Source organism: Lissotriton vulgaris, chromosome 4_1 (assembly GCF_964263255.1).
Source record: "Lissotriton vulgaris chromosome 4_1, aLisVul1.2, whole genome shotgun sequence".
NCBI classification, from domain to species: Eukaryota; Metazoa; Chordata; class Amphibia; order Caudata; family Salamandridae; genus Lissotriton; species Lissotriton vulgaris.
Genome location: NC_141691.1, coordinates 1,202,711,319 through 1,202,723,883, shown reverse-complemented (window position 1 = coordinate 1,202,723,883; position 12,565 = coordinate 1,202,711,319). Strand labels below are relative to the sequence as shown.

At 42.2% G+C, this 12,565-nt stretch overlaps 1 protein-coding gene across 1 annotated transcript in view; it reads left to right on the top strand.

The window, feature by feature from the left end:
- LOC147723041 (molybdenum cofactor sulfurase-like) overlaps positions 1 to 11,395 on the top strand; it is a 1,924,377-nt gene extending 1,912,982 nt beyond the window's left edge. The window contains exons 14-15 of the mRNA XM_086965414.1: positions 269 to 373; positions 8,537 to 11,395. Of these exons, the coding sequence (XP_086821540.1) occupies positions 269 to 373; positions 8,537 to 8,683 (252 nt within the window). The 3' untranslated portion in view covers positions 8,684 to 11,395. The remainder of the gene's footprint in view (positions 1 to 268; positions 374 to 8,536) is intronic.
- Positions 11,396 to 12,565: the final 1,170 nt, after the last annotated feature.

Sequence of the window (12,565 nt, the reverse complement as noted above, 5' to 3'; positions counted from 1 at the left end):
TTGGCACTCACAGACCCAAAGAGAAGAGGAGCCACTCACCTCTTAGCTCCCTACAGCGTTTGTCTGCCACACCACAATAACCTCAGTCCCAGAACACATACACACACGCACGCACACATGCAGCACCACACTTATGTTTGGCTTCTGACCTGCCAAAACTCGTTTTAGATATTGTAAAAATAAATATACATATATGTTGCTGTCAAAGGGGATGACGTGGTTTTAGCATATACCCATGTTAATTATCTCTCACTTATACACTTTTCAGGTTGTGAAGAAATGTTCCAGGTGTCAGATCATTTGCATTGATCAGCAGACTGGAGAACGAAGCAATGAACTTTTGCAGGTGCTGGCTTCTTGCAAAGGTGGAAAGGTTAGTGTTGCCAGTTGGAAACGAAAATACATTTATGGTTTGTGTTCCCTCTATTCAAAGGGCTCTTCGGGTTATTGTAAGAATCACTGGATAGTAGAAGTGAGATCATGTTCCTAATGACCCAGGAAGACATATCATGAAGGGACTTCACATTACAAATAACCCCAGTGACTAGGAGAATGAATGCATGGAAACTGGCTAAAATACAATCTTGCTACAACTGTGAAACTAGAAATTAACTAAAGAACGATTGAGAAGAAATAACAGCTGAAAGATACCAGGGGTTGAATTGCACATCCTGTGATATTCCTGCCATTGTTTACTGTGCCACAAAATGGCTAGTCCTCAGTTTCAGCTCCATGATGGGTCGGTGGGGACAATCCAAAATAGCGACTTCTCCTCTCGTGTGGATGTTAAACACACAGTAGTCGCCCATCTGAAAGTTGAGAATCTTACACGTGCATGTATTGCTGGCAAAGATCTTGGGACCCGTGATCAGAATCTCACATGCTTTGCACACCACCTTTTGAATGGTCTGCTAGAGAAAACAGAGGGGCATATTATCAAGAACGGAGTTAAAATTATCACCACTTTAGCGGCGATAACAGGCTTCATAATACCCCCTTGCGAATTCCAATAGAAGCCCATGTTGACACCAGAACATGGGCTTCTATGGGAATTCACAAGGGCATATTATGAAGCCCCATTATGGCTGCTTTAGCAGCAGTTTCCTGCCGCTAAAGCAGCGATAATTTTAACTCCATTTCTTGATAATATGCCCCAGAGTTCTGTTGTCTGGAACGTGTTATTGCCCACAGCAGCTGAAGAACGAATGCTGTGTTATACAATTTAAATAGAGGGGCTTTGGATCAGCCCTCTACACCCATTGGTTTGTTTAGGCCAGCAACTGCTTGAAAAAAAATATTAGAATTAAAATTTTGGTTCAGTGCAAAGTAGTATTTCAGTCTTACTGTTCACTTTAGGCTACTAGGTGTGTTTGCCTGCCTGAAGAGTACCCAGTTTTGGTGAAGGGTTGTGTAAATGCCAATGCCCCATTCAGGAGGTACAGTATTCTGATTTCCTTCTATCCTGTCGCTGTGGGTCCACCGCACTGCTCTGTTGGTGACATGTCACCTAGTTTTATGTGGTAGGAGCGTACTCAGATTGGGATGGGTATTTTGTGCCTGCTCTGTGAAGGAGATGTCTGCCTGATCTTCTCCTCCCTTTCCTTTTACAGATTATTTACTGAACACTATTTCAAAAGGGGCACATTACATATAGTTACAATAGTATTCAATGGCACATGCTATTGTTTTATTAAAGTATTTGGTTGTATGCGTCAGATAGCAGGGCAAGTTTACGTGTGCAGCAGAAAGACAAGACCATTAAAGCTTCAAACCAAACGATAGATTTGATCAATTAATCACTCACCATGGCAATTTGGTTATCTGCTTGAGAGAGCAGCTCAGTGTGAGCTAAAGGATCACCACACCTAGCACGTAAGATAGTTTCATGCAATACCTTTGTCACCTGGTTAAATGAGCTCACTGACACGATCACAACTACATAAAACTGGAAACATGAAATGATGAATAAGCATCATTACATGATGAGGGATCAGCAGCAACATTCAGTTAGATAAGCAACAAACCAACAACCTAGGGGCCAATGAGCAACAGAGATGCTCGGGTCTAGCAAAAGCACAGGATAGCTGAGAGGCCAGCAGCAGCACATGGAGCCGAGGTATGAGTAGCAGTACAGTGGACTCGATGACACCTGCCAAGTGTCAGACTTCCTATATGATACAAAAAAAAATGTCCCATTGGCCACTGCATACCCACTTTGTCCCTGATATTGAGGGTACTTTGATCAGTACGCAAACCAAACTTCAGTGCAAAACATTTGCTTCACCCTTGTTGGCAAAGTCATGCTTAGCCATGCCAATGAACTGGACACACTGTAACTTCCTTCTTAGGAAGCTACCTTTCATGGCTCCCTCAACAGCCTTCCTTTTTATAGGTGTGTTTTCTGGGTTGATCAAGGATAAGAACATCTTTATGTATACATTGATGTTTGTCTATTGCATTACCCATTGCCCCACCTCTTGCTTTTCTGCCTTTCTAGATGAGGCAGATCTGCCTTACAAGATGAGGCAGATCTGCCTCCCAGGGCATGCCAGTTTCCAAACAAAAAACAAAATAAGACACCACCCACCTGTTTCTTTTCTGTCTCTTTTAGGCAGTTAGCCATCCAGTCACAGATTGCAGGAAACATCAGGCAATGTATCCTGTCATTTGCTGCTGGCAGGGTGTGCCGGGGAGATACTTACCTGATTGGTGTCCAGAGGGGGACATAGACTCTGCAGGACTGAGTTTTACCAGTGTTTCTCTCGGCCAGTCATGACAACGTCCGGTCAGTCCGATGGGCCTGGCACTGTGCTTCTTGGTTCAGGAGGTTGTAGTTGCCAGGGGAAACAGGATTGCATTTCCTGGCATGGTATGCTGCACACAATGCTGGGAGGCTGGTCGGTTGCCCTATGAAGGAAGTGACCAGAATAGGGTCACCCGGTTCACTCGTGACCACCTCTCGACCTTCCAAACCAAATGAAGTGTTTGAACTCGCAAATAGGAACCCATTTGCGAGTTCAAACACTGAATGCTGTTGACTTTGGTGTTTTTCGTTTCACACGGCATGTCGCTTTCCCCCTGAAGAAGAGCCTATGGCTCAGAATGCATTGGAGTGACCTCTATAACAGCATGATACTGCTTCAACCTCAACGATTGTAATTGTACAGCTACTTTGGAGTTTGTTCAACTCTCGGAATCATTCTGGATCATATGAAGTAATATGATTTAAATCACAGGTTGAATACAATTTTGAACATTCAGATAAACTACATTTGGACATTTATATTTTAAGAAAACCCAGCAATTAATTTTGCACATAGGTGTGCTCAAGTTTCTATCCTTACACCAGTAAGGCATCCATTCATTTCTACCAACTAAAGCTGAAACCCTCTGCTATATGTAATGAACATATTACAAGGCTAGATATACCATTAATATTAAAGAATCCCCATGTCAATGCACATCATATCCTGGATATATTGCATCATCAAGGTCTTGTGCTTAGAGTCATGTTCCAAGTGTTTGGGACGAGGTGTTAACATTTGTGCACAGCATGCACAACAGGCAGGAAGGCAGTGTATGCACAGACAACATGTTAAAAGGATACCAGCTATTGCAATCAGGAAGATAATAATTTTCCTGGCCCGGGTCGCGAATAGGCCCCAGAACCACCCAGTCAGAGACCATGTGCCATTCTCTTGGTGTATATCAGAGGCAAGCCTATGGAGCTTCTGTATAGCAGCATATACATTTGGAGCGTGGTCCGGTATGTATACAGAGCAGCTACTTCCAATGACACGGCATGCCCCACCCATCTCAGCAAGTATGATGTCTAGCACCATCTTGTTTTGAAGGGCAATGAGTCTTGTAGCCTGTAGCTCAGCTGTAAAATTAGTCAGGATGCCAGCTGTTGCAATAGTCACTTCTTCTACCACCCAAGTGGGTTTTGAATATTGAGACTATTAGACATTGGGCCCCAAAAGAGAACAATACACTACAGAGCATCCGTAAACTGCTGCAATGTGGTATCTGTCTGATCTATGTCTACTGTGTCAATAACTTGTCTAACATGTAACAGATGAACACCCCTGCGTTGTAGCCGGTGATCCCCATGGCAGTTGGATGGCGCTATATACACTGGGGGAAGGAGAAAGGAGAGGTAGCATATTCTAGAACATCCTTGAGGAAGACAAACATAGGCTGAGACCTACAAAACAAAGTAAACATTGTGAGGGGGCAGCAGAGGTGGGCTATTTGCAGTGCTCAGTACATAAGCGTAGCTGCAATTACTTACCCCTGCCCCTATTTTCCCTTTTCACTTAACACAGAAACTCGCTGTCATATTAACCACCGGCATTGCCACATCATGAGTAATATTGCGCATCTGAAATAATCTAAAATATTCAGTGCCATTAAAATCACAAAAATCAGACATCTAATTTTGAACTATGTTACATTTTGTTCTCTTTCGTAAACATTCACACAAGCTGTCAGAGACAAGGTATCCGGTGTCCCTTTTTCCCCTGGGGTAAACCCTTGATGTACACGTATATAGTCTAAGACTGTTTCGTAATCAGCTAACGTCATATTCATAGTATCAGAGTGATAATGAGTGTATACCATAGTGAGGAGCTGAAACCAGCCGTCACAACTCCTGAGGTAAGAGAAAGGCATTGACAACAAAATGTCATTCTTGTGTGTCACAGAAGGGTGTAGACTGCAGATCCAGCAATTTGTGACGTTGGACGTACCATGGGCCTGGAGTAAAATTTGTAGGAACACATTATCTACATATGTCTTTTATTGGTGACCCTTGTGAGGAGCCAGGGTAAAAAACATATGTTTGGGGGGGGGGGGGGTGTTGTACCAATCAAAGAGTTCACTGGATATTTCTCGCCTAGAAACCACAATATTCCAAGTACTGCTAGTAGGGAAATCAGAATAATAATCAGGATAACCAATTTACCCTTTTTCGACTAACTGGGCCAATCAACCCCATCCCTCTCCAAACGTGGTGCCCGCAAAAGGCAGTTGTTCCTCAACAACTGGGCGGCCAAAGGGATACATAGTGATAAAAAAAATTATTGCAATGGTAGAAATAGTTGGATGGGAAAACAGTTTCCTGCGTCCTTCGGATCCTTGCTGGCAGACTCCTATAGTTCATCTACAGTGGGGTGGCGTGATCGCAGCCTGTTGAAAAAATTCCACATTGTCCAGGATAGGGCACCCCCCTTTTCAGGAAGACACCCTCAGCTTATCCTGTTCAGTGTTTTGGGCAATGCACCAATCTTCCTTTCCCTAAGCTATCGTTGGTACCACGGACAGGGTACATTCTCCCTATTCTTCATCCATGCAGTCCATCCCTACTAATCTGATTTTTCATTTGGTGCACTGTCCCTCTGGTGGGGTGTGCACAGAGTGGTCAGTGAACAGGGGCTCAAATTTAGAGGGGCCAAGAGACTGAGGCTCAAGCACTTGTGGGTCAGGAGGAGGAGGATCCTGGACAGGCCCTCTCTTTTGGGGGGACCGCCTCATTCAATACTGCATCGTTCTCCTCTGTTTGCACTGACGACAGTCAGGCATCCAAAAAAGGGATGAAGCATGGCACTTTCTCTGTCTCATGGTCACCTATGCCATTGATCACCTACTGGTCATAGGGGAGGGGTAGCAGCACCTTGCAGCTATGATTGGCGTGGGTCTAGTTTTTCCGACCGGTCACTTTAACAGCACTCCTGGTGGCAAGAAGTACCTGCAGAGGCTTTTTACAATGCGGCTCCTGGCTCCCCATCTATGGATTGCTGAACAAGGACAAAGTTGCCAGGTCAGATGGTATGCCCGGGTTCTCTGTTTGCGGTGGTAACATCTCTTGTATCTTGTACACTATTTCCTTGGACAAGGATGGGACTTGGTCAGCAAGGTCTTGAATAAGACCAACACGACTTTCCAACACTTCAACTTTCTGTTCGGTAACGGACCAATTGGTTTCCAAATTGAGTAGACGACGATTAGTTTCCTCCATGTGGGGTTTAAGGGAGCGCAATTCCTCAAGGATAAGATCTGAGGAAGTCAAGGAGGAAGATGCCGGAGGAGGAGATGGAGGATTAACCTTGACACGTTTACCCGGTGTAGAAGGTGAACTGGACGTTGTTGGGGGCGTCTTGGTATTTTGTTTAGTATTAGAACGTGACGCTGAGTTAGAAGACCCCTTAGGACTAGTGGAATCCATGAGAGAGGCCGCCTTAGGGTCCTGTAGAACATCAAAGGGTCAAAGGGATTAAAGTCTTCCAAAGGTAGGCCACTCACTGGTATAGACCCATTGCCGGTATTGCGTGTTTTTGCCATAATGAGAAGTCATGAGGGAAGTAGCTCCTTTTCCAAAAATGACGCAGCACACCTCACAGGATTTACTGGACAAAATGAAGATAAACGATGAAGCCAGTCAGAAAACACACTTCAGCCCAGCAACAGATCAATTGAGGGGTCTAAACGGCCAAAATACTGAGAAAATCAAGTGTGTCCCAAGAATTAAAGGCAGTTCATGAGGAGAAAGACATCAAAAACATCCTGCAGGCGAGAAAACGCGGACGCGCCAAAAACAAAATGGCGGCCGCGACGTTGCGGTGAAATCGCGGGGGTCGAAAACATCAAAAACATGGGTTTTTCCTTACGGGTGCAAGTTGTCGTGGAGACATGATGGGCAGCGTCTCTTCCGACATCAGGAAAAGCCAGAAACTCGGCCCAACAGTCAGTTTGAAAGCCTGGAGGCAGCCCGGTCCCTCATGTCTCGACGGAGCCCCGGACAAACGCGGCCATCTCCTGAGGCTCCTAAGCCACGCCCACCCCATCCTGTCAATTATAACATAGCATAAGTCTGCTCCACTGTCGGAGATGATCCTGATAAGCAACTGCAGTTCTGCTACATTTCCATGTAATTTATAACAAGAAGAGGCTGTCTTCTGGGACTTGACGTTTGAAGTGTTTCTTTGATGTGCATTCGATCGAATATCTGCATGTGAAGTGACAAAACTGCTGTCAAGTGTGACTCTCGACAATGGGCGCAGGAGGGAAGCCAATTTTTTTAGAGGCACTTTAAGGAAAAGCAGGTAGCACAAACTAGAGTAAACAAGCATTTGCAATGCAATAAACTCGTGTAAATGCGAGACCTGAGCTATTGGCATTTTAAATGACAATGCCAGGTAGCACAAACTAGAGTAAACAAGCATTTGCAATGCAATAAACTCGTGTAAATGCGAGACCTGAGCTATTGGCATTGTAAATGACAATGCCAGGTAGCACAAACTAGAGTAAAAAAGGATTTGCAATGCAATAAACTCGTGTAAATGCGAGACCTGAGCTATTGGCATTGTAAATGACAATGCCTTTTATTTATGTTTTGGTTTTTCAAACATAAATTAAAGGCATTGTCATTTACAATGCCAATAGCTTAAACTTATGGAAATGTGAGACCTATTGCATTGCAAATGCTTGTTTGTTTGCACATTCCCTTGTTATTTCAGTTCATAAATTTGAATTGTTTGTTATTTTGTAATTTGTTTTATCTATTATGTATGCACTTTCATGATAGTTTTTTATTTCCGAAGAAACAAATAGAATTGAACACAAATGGCAGGATGACTGACAGGCAGTCTCAAAACAAAAGGTGACCTAGCATTAATAAATAATATTAGTACTGCACAATATTACCCGTATTACATGGGAGTAATTCCCTCATACTGGCTGGGGCGAGATTTAGACTTTACTAATTTGTAGAATCCAAAACATGTCCCTAATTGGACATTCACAAACTTTCCGCTGACCATATCCCAATCTTGAAATAGTTTGGAAGTTTTGTATTCACGCGAGTGAAGGACAAGAGAACTCCCCCAAAGATCCTGAGGGGCTGTGGTGGCGTATAAAAAAGTAGTACACATGCACATTTGTGCAGTGGCAAACTTTTAATGTCAACTGCCAGCACAATTGTGGATTATTCAAATACAAGTGCCTACGAAAAAAAATGAAATAACAAACTTTTCCAAAGATCTTGCTAGCTGTGACTGGTGCAGTGTTATGCTGATCCCTTGCAGAGTTTTGGGATATCAAAAACTTGAAACCACATACCTGTGTAAATATAAAGCTCTGAGTGTAGGTTTATTGTTTTTTTTTGTCAATTCTGCCCAATTCTTTTGTATTGTGTACCGTATAAATATATAAACAAAGATAATAATAAATATGTTTGAAGTATTGCTGTACTTGAATAAAATTGAAGGAAATTTACCCTTGAAAATAACATGTTTCTATATAAATTTAGAAACATCTTTGTGAATCAGGTGTTATATGACTTACTTAAGTAGTGATCTTGGTTTACTCCTGGTCCAGAAGTAGGCTAGTAAGTGTATACATATATATATATATATATACACAAACACTGTAAGAATTCATAAATGTTTGAATGAGAAATATTTAACAAAGTAGCTAGCAGCACCTAAATCCATTTAGCCGCTTACTAATGAAATCATCTTTATTCTGTCTTTTACAGACTACATTTGGCATGTACCTACAGAATCAGGAACTGGGCTCCTCTGTGTCCTCTGTGCTATCTGTAGGATCCAAAGTAGTTCCGGTGCGGAAGAAGGATGAACAAATTGCGCATCCGCTGTCCACTGACTTGAAAATGCTTGAATAGCTTAGAATATTTGGTCAGTTATGTTTTTAATGGGAATCTTGACGATGTAAATGCTAGTTTTATTATTGAGAAATAGAGACCGTGTCATGAAGGAGTGCCTCTTGCCGGCCACAGCTATGCGCCTGATTTTTTGTGATTGCACTTTCTAGAGCAAATACATTATCCTTGAAAGTGTTCCTGGTTGGTGCACGCGTGGAAGACCGTGAGTTCTGATTCCCTTTCTTTATTTTCGAGCTGTGCTCTTTGCAGCACATCCGGGTAATAGTTGAAAGGGTGTGCTATAGAAAGTGCATCACATAAAAACAGGTGCACACCTGTGTCCTGCGTGAATTCACACCTTCACGAAAAAGTAAATAGCCTCATAAGAACAGTAGTACTCGAAAATTAACTCAGGCACTGACATGTAGGGTTTAAATTATATGGAGGTAATCATTTATGTAAACCGTTGCAATTTTGATAAGTCAGTTACTAAAGACTTTATTACTTTTTTGTAACACAAATTGTTGGTACGAGTTTTGAAAATGTCCCCTGCATGATATCCAAGCTTGTTCCCGATTGCCCAACTGCAAGAGGAACTGGTAACCTAATTTTTATGTTTTTTGACCCCAGCATCCTACTAATCTAGCCTTTGTACCGAGGGCTAGGCCTGTCCTTGAGCATGTGAGTTCCAGGATCTGTCCTGTGACCTAAAGAGGTGCATCAAGCATGCCCTTATAATAGACAGTGAAATATTGTTCCTGTCCTAGGTGTATTACTTAAAGCGATGGTGGCAGCATACAGCGTTTTGTGATTTATGGTGTGACTAGACCATTGTCTCTGTGTGAGCATGGTCTACTTACCCCTGTTGTATAAACTTCTGCTTTTATGTGAAAACCAGAACTTTGCACTCAACTTGCACACAGAATGTCAGTGCTGTAAGCTTGTGACACCTGTACAGTGTACCGTAGTAGTGGTAGTAGTAGTAGTAGTAGTAGTAGTAGTAGTAGTAGTAGAAGTATCCTTGTGAGCAGTGCTTAATTTGTAAAATAATAAGTGCCAGGGACCTGACTAGAATGCCACTGCAGTTTGCACCACCCATTGCCCCCTGTCATTGCTGCCAATGGCGGTACCAAAACAACTACTAACCATTTCTCTCGCCTGTAAGTGTGACAGTTCTGATTATTCCAGGCTAGGGAAGCAGGTATTAGAAGTATTTATGGCTATTATATTAATAAACAACAGTTGTTCTGCTCATCTCTAAATTAGCTGAGCAGTGCCACCATGTGGCAGACTGTCATAACTGTGGTGTTGACAATTAATTGGTTTCCGGTGCTCAGCACTGGCACTGCTTGTGAGGACTTGGGTGTGATAACACACTCACTCTGCCTTGTGGGGACCTGGATTCAGGTTTCTACAATGTCTTTTAAATGATGAAAATGACTTGAGGAACACCTGTGTCAATTTGTACAACTTTTATTTTTAAATTGCCTTGTGGGAACCCACGTTTCATAAAGTCTGTTTATATTTTTGTTCAGATCCGCCCCTTTTAACAGGAGGTGGTACTGCAGTCCTAAATACACTTTGAAATGTCTGCTCATTAGAAGCACAAGCTAGCAGCAAGAATAACAAAGGACAAGCTGCATACTCTGTTAAAAAATATTTTTTAATGCAAATTAACCTTTTCTCTATTTATTAAAATACATAGTCCACATTTAATAGCTTCATGTAATTAAAGCTGTGTTTCTGAAATCACTAGTGGTTTTATAAACATTGCTAAAATCAATTTGGGTCAGTTTTGAATCCCAGAATACTCCACAAATGCAGTTTGAGCCTTATTAAAGAATAATGTATCACGGTGTAGTGCATCAACATAAACTGATCTGAACACTTTCTGAAAAAAAAACTAAAAGCATCAATGACTATTGTTGCATTTTAATGCGTTTAACAGGAATTTAGAGTCTTTGTGAAACTTTTATATATTAATATGCAATATGAAATGTGTTCTTTTAGATGATGGCTACTTGAGTGACTAGTGTTGCATTGTGCTTAGGGCTACGCCTCGCAGACACTGAACTGCAGCAATGTTAAGCCTGCAGCATGGAGGATGTTTAAGTTTATTTTTCTGGAAACATGCCTTTTCTGTTAGTGATGTTCTTAAAAAGTATATTCAAATTTTGTAATAATATGTCATTACTTTTAAATAATTTGAATTACTTAATTTAAAAACTGTTCCTAAAACTTTGTCAACAAGCTGTTTTAATTCCCATTTGCCAAAAGTGGGTGATGAGCAATCATATCACTAGGATTGGTAAAGCCAATAGGTCTTGCTTCCAAGAGATCTACAGGCTTTGGCAAAGTTTGTTTGCCATGTTTACAGCAGCGTGCCTGTTCTGCTCCATGGATGAAATTTACATTATAATTTTTCAAAATCTTGAGATGTGAGCTGCAATGGGTAGGACGGACAGTTCGAATGGAGGGTGTCAGCTGCCCTCCGTCCCCAGAATGCTTGTGCATGCACAATTTCCCATATGGTATACTTTTGAGCAGATATCCACACCCCTCTGACACGGACCCAGGATGAAGCACACTTGATCATAACAAGATATCTTGGAGATTGGAGAGAAACTATGCTTTCGGAATGCTCTTAGTTACTGTAATGTGGCCATGGCTCGGAAATGTATTGTAATTTGTGTCTGCTGGTTAAATTGCAATAAAGGAAGTTCATTTTTTAAAGAAGTTTTTTTTTCCTACTACGCAGACAGAGCTGACCGCATCATGGCATTTTTTAAGCTGGTTGTTGGGCAGGAGGGTGGGCATGTGAGGCGTCAGCACTAACAACGGATATGTAGGGAAAAGAAAAATTGCTGGCAAGACCACTGCTGATCACAGTATATAAAGCAGTTGTCAGAGCTAAGCATGGGCGAATTTTGCGAATCCGCGATCTGCGAATTTTGCGGATTTGCGAATTCGCGATCTGCAAAATTCGCGAATTTGTGCGAATTTGCCGATTTTTGTTTTTTTGCGTGTTTGCGGGGTTTTTTGCGTGTTTGCTGGGTTTTTTGCATGTTCGCGGGGCTTTTTGCGTCTTCGCGAGCCGCTTGCATAGCGAAGTTACCCATGCAGTCGTTTATGGGAGAGGGAGAGATAGATAGATAGATAGATAGATAGATAGATAGATAGATAGATAGATAGATAGATAGATAGATAGATAGATAGAAAGAGAGAGAAAGAGAGGGACTGAGAGAGGGAGAGAGAGAACGAGAGAAAGAAAGAGAGGTCGGATCTCTGAAGGGCTAGATTCCTGAGTTGCCCCTACAGAACATACAGCTTTTTATTTTTAGCAAAATGCATATGAAAATTGTGCTGTAAAGGTCTCTTTTAGTTTAACCCCTCCTGACAACTCAAAATGGGTGTATTTGCCATCCTCTCCCTTCTTCCTGTTTTTTATATCTGTAAGTGCTTCCTGATGAGGTTTAATTCCTTGGACAGGTGCCTCGTTGCCTACTTGTAACTATTCTCTGACCCTGCTTCAAGGGTCAGAGCAGGGTCAGAGAATAGTTGCAAGTAGGCAACGAGGCGCCAGGAAGCAATTAGCAGCAGGTGTCCAAGTTGAAGTTAATTTGTTTGTAACCCTTTTGTAAAAGGTTACAAAGAAATTAGGTTCAACATTTGCACCTGCTGCTGTAACCCTTGCTTGGCTGAAAATTCGTCCCCGCTGATTCGCGGATTTTACCGCGATTTCGCGAGATTCGCGGATCCCGAAATTGCGAAAAATCCGCAAATTCGCCCGCGAAACGGATTTTACGCCCACCCTTAGTCAGAGCCTCCTAGGCTTTATTGAAATGTAAAATGGTGCTTCAGATATATATCAAGCTTTATTGAAGTAGGTGCAGAGACACTAGG